This window comes from Salmo salar, chromosome ssa15, assembly GCF_905237065.1.
Source record: "Salmo salar chromosome ssa15, Ssal_v3.1, whole genome shotgun sequence".
Classification (NCBI taxonomy): Eukaryota; Metazoa; Chordata; class Actinopteri; order Salmoniformes; family Salmonidae; genus Salmo; species Salmo salar.
Genome location: NC_059456.1, coordinates 4,645,448 through 4,653,104, shown reverse-complemented (window position 1 = coordinate 4,653,104; position 7,657 = coordinate 4,645,448). Strand labels below are relative to the sequence as shown.

The window sequence follows — 7,657 nt, the reverse complement described above, 5'->3', positions numbered from 1 at the left end:
TAGGTGGCTGGGTACCAACGTAGCTAGGCTATCTAATCTACAGCAGTAGTATTCCACTTTTTACCCTTTTGGTGAAAACACTTTGGACTATTTGTATGGATTTGGAAATGCATGAGACAGTACTACATGTAATGGCACTTATGGAAAGCTGTTGAGCTTTTTGTCTAAATTTAAAAAATAACATAGGCATTTACACAGGCAGCCCAATTCTGATCATTATTCACTAATTGTTTTTTTGACCAATCAGATTAGCTGTGAAAAAAATGTGATGTCGAAAGGTCAGAATTGTCTGCCCGTGTAAATGCAGCCAGTGTGCGTCCAAAAAGACACCCCTATTCCCTAGTGCACTACTTTTGACTAGGACCCATTGGTGCACTATAAAGTATATATCAATGTTTCCCAACTCCAGACCTCCAGTACTCCCAACAGCCCAATGCTCAATGAGTTGAATCAGGTGAGTTTGTCTGCGGCTACAACAATAATGTGGGCTTTTGGGTGTACTGGAGGACTGGAGTTGGGCTGTTGGGGGTACTGGAGGACTGGAGTTGGGCTGTTGGGGGTACTGGAGGACTGGAGTTGGGCTGTTGGGGGTACTGGAGGACTGGAGTTGGGCTGTTGGGGGTACTGGAGGACTGGAGATGGGCTGTTGGGGATACTGGAGGACTGGAGTTGGGCTGTTGGGGGTACTGAAGGACTGGAGTTGGGCTGTTGGGGGTACTGGAGGACTGGAGTTGGGCTGTTGGGGGTACTGGAGGACCGGAGTTGGGCTGTTGGGGGTACTGGAGGACCGGAGTTGGGCTGTTGGGGGTACTGGAGGACTGGAGTTGGGCTGTTGGGGGTACTGGAGGACTGGAGTTGGGCTGTTGGGGTTACTGGAGGACTGGAGTTGGGCTGTTGGGGATACTGGAGGACTGGAGTTGGGCTGTTGGGGGTACTGGAGGACTGGAGATGGGCTGTTGGGGGTACTGGAGGATTGGAGTTGGACTGTTGGGGTACTGGAGGACTGGAGTTGGGCTACTGGAGGACTGGAGTTGGGCTGTTGGGGTACTGGAGTTGGGCTGTTGGGGTTACTGGAGGACTGGAGGTGGGCTGTTGGGGTACTGGAGTAGGGAAACACTGGTATAGGGGATAGGGTGTCACACCATATTACTAGGCTGGATCTTAGTTCCACATGCAGAGAACTTAGTTTGAGGAGAGAGTGTGTTCATGGATTAATTGCACTTGAAAATATATAATTTACAACACTACTCATTTAGTTGTGGGCAGAAGACCATAACACGCTATAGGCCTGTAACCTAAAGTTTTGGTGCAAATCTTCCATTGAAATGAATGAATGATGAACGAAAGTGGAGTTAGGATTGGGGTCCTGACTGTGTTTAATACTTTCATAGTTGTCATATTAATGGCACTGCGATTAAATAATGCAGCCGAGCTATAACTGAACTATTCAAATTATTCACGACAAGCTGTAGCAAAGTACCTGGGCTACCATATGTTGATCATTTTGGCGTTGTTGTTGTCATGGAAACACAAAAGCAAAAACAAGGCAGCATATTTCCCTTGACTGATTCCAAACTCTCTAGTCGTTCAACAACGATGACAAGTTGAAAACAAGAAAAAAAAAAACTAAAGAGAGCCAAATAGATTCAAATAATGACACAATCAATCGTGTTTTACGCCATAGTTCGATAGTTGTTCACTCGTTTCCCTATTCCTGAGGTAGCCCAGATTTGAAATGATTTGAATAAACGCTGCATAGCTGGCGGTCAAAAACAACGCTTCCCTTTTTACTTTTATATCTCATCACGGTCATATAAAAATACATTAACAAACAATATTTCATTCCATAAGTACAAACAAACGCTTTTTAGAAAACTACATTTCTTTTAGATGTCTCATAAAATACTCCTCCACACCGGGAGATGTTTCCCCTTGAGTAGAACTGTTACTTCTACTAGTTTCAATTTGACAACGTTGGCAGCCCGCCTGGGAAATTATCTAGCCAGGGTAAACAATGGATCCTCAGACCTCGGTGCCGTCGTTGTTGAGGTTGTTGTGGAGCTTGACCTCCAAGTTGACCTGCTTGACTTTTGCCCCTCCGTTGACCTTTGCGTCTCTGTTGACCTTGGAGTTGACGTTGTCGTAGTTGCGGTTGATGTTGATGTTCCTGACGGTGCAGTGTTTGGAGCTGAAGTTCTTCTCCAGGGTCCTCTCCAAACACACCTCTACTTTGGTGTTCAGAGGGAACTCCTCCGCCATCTGGGACGGCTTCTTCCCAGCCGATCGTCGGCACTTCCTGAAGAGTAAACATGAAGCCAGCAGGACGAGGACCAACAGGGTTAGTGCTGCCACGCCCCCACCCACCGAACCGCCCATCTGGTGGTTAAAGGTTGAGGCAGCGGGGACCTCGAGGCGGAGAGTCTTCATGTTGGTTCCGTTCTTCGTCTGGTCACCCTCGTTGTCATATATCAGAGACTGGTCTAGAGTGAGACGTCCGCTGTGGTCAACAAGGTCCCGGCGAGCACGGCTGTGGCCGATGCTTTGGCTCAGCTGATTGACCAGGTCCCGGCGAGTCCGCCCCCCGCCGCTGCTGTGGGTGAGCTGATAGGTCAGAGAGCGCTGAATCCTGGGGCCGGATATGGAATCTGGACCAATCACGTAGATCACCTGAAGGTACCACTGATGCCCCGCCTCCACCTGTCAATCAAAAGAGAGAGAGAGTTACCATGGAGATAAGTCAGATCAGTTACTGAGAGAGTTACTCTCAAACTTGAAGACCTTTTTGAAGGGTACCTAAGGCCTTCATAACACATTTCGAACTCATATATAATGCATTCATAAGCAGTACATTATCATTGAATAAATCATTACAGTTAAGTGGATAAGTCTTTGTCTTTGCTGACCTTGTACAGGGCATCAACTTTCATGGTAAATCCATCAACACCAGGTATGGCTGTCATGGTCTGTAGCTCGGTGATATCCGACGCAAAGTTAGCCTCGAAGGGAACGTCATGGAAGTACCTGTCACAGATGTCAGGCTGCTTCCGGTCCTAAAGGAGAGACGTTAACAACACCGTTATTTCAACTTATCCAGACACTATCAAATCAAACACTAGCATACATGCTAACAAGGCTAGATAACTGCTGGATGTGGGCTATAGATGCAGAAAGTACATTAGTACAATTGTTGTTTAAATCTCATTATAAACTGGTTGGTTTGAGCCATGAATGCTGATTGGCTGACAGCTGTGATAATGACAAAACATGTATTTATACTGCTCTAATTACATTGGTAACCTGTTTATAATAGCAATAAGGCACCTCGGGGGTTTGTGGTATATGGCCAATATACCACGGCTAAGGGCTGTACCCAGGTACTCCGCGTTGCGTTGTGCATAAGAACAGCTCTTAGCCGGGATATATTGTCCAAATACCACACCCCCTCAGGCCTTATTGCTTAAGTAAAGGTTGGACTTTCAGTTGTAGTTTCAGTAAAATGTGTAGTTTCAGTAAAATGTAAAGTTTCAGTAAAATGTGTAGTTTCAGTAAAATGTGGTTTCAGTAAAACAAGCAGTTTCAGTAAAATGTAAAATTTCCAGCATTTGTGACAATAGCCTGCCATACACCCATTTTTGAAAACATTAGCATAAATGATCCAACAATACGATACCAGAGAAGTGATTTGTACACCAATAAGATTCCTCCTATTTGAACAGCTCAAAGTCTTATCTCTTTAAGTCCATGACTATGCCCTGAGCGACGTGGATCAAACCAGTCTATCAGGTCACATGGGTGGCTGTTTACGTTGGGTGACATACCACAGACAAACCAAAAGGTCACAGTCAACGATGTGTTCTCAAATTGGTAAAAGCGTGGAGCAAGCAAACACTTAGGTTGTGCAATGTGCAGTGTGCTCTCTGTAATACAAGTTGGGTTGGAATAAAAGTGTCTGATAAAAGGACTATATGTAAATCTACAAAGAGTGGCACTGCCTGCAATTCCAGGTTTGTCAAAATTTCAGTCACACTGCACAGATTATCAGTGTTTTTAAGCACCTCAGGAAGCACATTCATGTGACATGGAAATCTGCTGAGATGTGCAGCGCGAAAAAAGGACAACCTGGAACATCACCAATATCTCCAACCACTACAAGAGGACAACGGGAGTTGAATAGAAACTGTACCATCATAGAGATGAGTAGAGGGCACAATTGCCACAAAACCTGTATTAGGATGGGCAGCTCCATGGCAGACATGGAAAACATAGGACGCATGACCTCTTTCCATCTCTGTAGATATACATACCAGGATCAGGAACCTGTGTTTGAGGTGTTTGTTGGGCTGGATGCAGCCGTACTGAGGGCCCTCGTTGTACAGAGTCCCTGTGGGGTCGAAGAAGGGCACGTATCCATCCCGTCCAGTACACAGGTACACCTTCTCCAGCTGCAGCTTGTAGGCTGAGTTCAGGTTCTGCTCCGGGTTCCACAGCACCCTGCCATACAATGTCTGGCCTGTAGGGGCAGCAGAGAGACAATAGTGTAATACACAGCACCATGTAGTATAGCATCTGGCCTGTAGGGGCAGCAGAGAGACAATACTGTAATAAACAGCACCTGTTGTATAGCATCTGGCCTGTAGGGGCAGCAGAAAGTCAATACTGTAATAAACAGCACCTGTTGTATAGCATCTGGCCTGTAGGGGCAGCAGAGAGACAATACTGTAATAAACAGCACCATGTTGTATAGCATCTGGCCTGTAGGGGCAGCAGAGAGACAATATTGTAATAAACAGCACCTGTTGTATAGCATCTGGCCTGTAGGGGCAGCAGAAAGACAATACTGTAATAAACAGCACCATGTTGTATAGCATCTGGCCTGTAGGGGCAGCAGAGAGACAATACTGTAATAAACAGCACCATGTTGTATAGCATCTGGCCTGTAGGGGCAGCAGAGAGACAATACTGTAATAAACAGCACCATGTTGTATAGCATCTGGCCTGTAGGGGCAGCAGAGAGACAATACTGTAATAAACAGCACCTGTTGTATAGCATCTGGCCTGTAGGGGCAGCAGAAAGACAATACTGTAATAAACAGCACCTGTTGTATAGCATCTGGCCTGTAGGGGCAGCAGAGAGACAATACTGTAATAAACAGCACCTGTTGTATAGCATCTGGCCTGTAGGGGCAGCAGAGAGACAATACTGTAATAAACAGCACCTGTTGTATAGCATCTGGCCTGTAGGGGCAGCAGAGAGACAATACTGTAATAAACAGCACCTGTTGTATAGCATCTGGCCTGTAGGGGCAGCAGAGAGACAATACTGTAATAAACAGCACCTGTTGTATAGCATCTGGCCTGTAGGGGCAGCAGAGAGACAATACTGTAATAAACATCACCTGTTGTATAGCATCTGGCCTGTAGGGGCAGCAGAGAGACAATACTGTAATACACAGCACCATGTTGTATAGCATCTGGCCTGTAGGGGCAGCAGAGAGACAATACTGTAATAAACAGCACCTGTTGTATAGCATCTGGCCTGTAGGGGCAGCAGAGAGACAATACTGTAATAAACAGCACCATGTTGTATAGCATCTGGCCTGTAGGGGCAGCAGAGAGACAATACTGTAATAAACAGCACCCTGTTGTATAGCATCTGGCCTGTAGGGGCAGCAGAGAGACAATACTGTAATAAACAGCACCCTGTTGTACAGTGTCTGGCCTGTAGGGGCAGCAGAGAGACAATACTGTAATTCGCAGCACCCTGTTGTACAGTGTCTGGCCTGTAGGGGCAGCAGAAAGACAATACTGTAATTCGCAGCACCCTGTTGTACAGTGTCTGGCCTGTAGGGGCAGCAGAGAGACAAGTTGTACATGACTGGATATAAGGGCCACACATTCTGAACCCAGTGGCATCACAGACATATGGGCAAGTGTGGTAAATTGAGCCATGCTTTCCATTTTCCGTCACTGTGGAAAGGGAAATAGTGTATATTTTTACAAAATCTTTGTGTAAGTCGGGATGTATGGTCATGTAGATAATGGGTAATAGCTCAACTATCCCCGTTCTCTTCATTTGAGTCTGCCCTGTGACTTGTGTGTGGAACAGTTATTGTACCCATAGAGAAGGCTCCCTTGTAGTCCATCTCAGCCATGGACATGTCAGCGACGGCCGGGTCCATCATGAACACCTTCTCATTGTTGCACAGCTGAAACTCTGTGTTGAGGCTGTACACGACAGGCACCGGTCGGTTGGTCTGCTGGAAGGCTATAGGTAATTGGAACCTGGGAGAGATGACAAAATGTCAGGTTCTTACCGTTTATGTCGAGCATGGTCATATGAAACAGGTCCTAGGATGGAGCCTTGAGGAACACCACAACAAATGTTTGTGTGACATATTTAACCAAATCAACCATATCTTTACTTGCCAACCAAGTTTCTAGATTGGAGCATGACAACAGTGTCTGGATAGGAGCACGGCAAGAATGTCTAGATAGGAGCATGGCAAAAGTGTATGGACCTCACTAAGAAGTGTATGGCGGCTGTGGAGGGACATAATTCTCTGGGGCTCTCACTAAGAAGTGTATGGCGGCTGTGGAGGGACATACTTCTCTGGGGGCCTCACTAAGTAGTGTATGGTGGCTGTAGAGGGACATATTTCTCTGGGGCCCTCACTAAGTAGTGTTTAGTGGCTGTAGAGGGACATACTTCTCTGGGGCGTGGGCTGTGCAGGACAGAGGCTTGTCTCCAGGGTCGGTCCATGGTTGGGTTGGCTGCACGGTACAGGGGATCAGAAACACTGTGTACTCTCCAGAGTAGTCTTTCCTGGAACACAACAAGCGCATACATTATGTTAAAGCTCCTCTAACAGAGACGCTTCTGAATCACACTTACATTATGATTTAACCTTGCCCTGAGACCTGACGACTTACATTAGGTCCCCAGGCTAATGCCTAGCCTTTAACTTAGCTCAGCAGGCTAACACTGTTTTGTGGCATGCAGAAGACACAGGTTGGAACAAAAGCTTACACACCGAGTAACCCTTACTGACCTGCTGTAAGAGGAGGTGGCCCTCAGAGCAGGTAGGGAGAGTCAAAGGACTGGGTATATCTATTAATATATATCTATAACTGTATATAACAGTATGTCTGTTTACTGACCTGCTGTAAGAGAAGGTAGCGTTCCAGAGCTGGTAGGGAGAATCAAAGGACTGGGTATATCTATTAATATATATCTATAACTGTATATAACAGTATGTCTGTTTACTGACCTGCTGTAAGAGGAGGTAGCGTTCCAGAGCTGGTAGGGAGAATCAAAGGACTGGGTATATCTATTAATATATATCTATAACTGTATATAACAGTATGTCTGTTTACTGACCTGCTGTAAGAGGACGTGGCCTTCCAGAGCTGGTAGGGAGAATCAAAGGACTGGGTATATCTATTAATATATATCTATAACTGTATATAACAGTATGTCTGTTTACTGACCTGCTGTAAGAGGAGGTAGCGTTCCAGAGCTGGTAGGGAGAATCAAAGGACTGGGTATATCTATTAATATATATCTATAACTGTATATAACAGTATGTCTGTTTACTGACCTGCTGTAAGAGGACGTGGCCTTCCAGAGCTGGTAGGGAGAATCAAAGGACTGGGTATA

The 7,657-nt window shown here is 45.8% G+C and overlaps 1 protein-coding gene across 4 annotated transcripts in view; it reads right to left on the bottom strand.

The window, feature by feature from the left end:
- Nucleotides 1-998: 998 nt before the first annotated feature.
- Nucleotides 999-7,657, bottom strand: part of LOC106570894 (extracellular matrix organizing protein FRAS1) — a 364,444-nt gene continuing 357,785 nt past the window's right edge. For 2 of the 4 annotated variants that reach the window (XM_045695380.1, XM_045695381.1), the window contains exons 70-74: nt 6,707-6,823; nt 6,116-6,282; nt 4,305-4,510; nt 2,904-3,050; nt 999-2,697 (exon numbers count right to left, since the gene is read on the bottom strand). In XM_045695380.1, coding sequence (XP_045551336.1) covers nt 2,023-2,697; nt 2,904-3,050; nt 4,305-4,510; nt 6,116-6,282; nt 6,707-6,823 — 1,312 coding nt within the window. In that variant the 3' untranslated portion in view covers nt 999-2,022. Of the gene's footprint in view, nt 2,698-2,903; nt 3,051-4,304; nt 4,511-4,531; nt 5,842-6,115; nt 6,283-6,706; nt 6,824-7,657 lie in introns of those variants that run through there. The other 2 variants (XM_045695382.1, XM_045695383.1) reach the window with 2 other exon arrangements.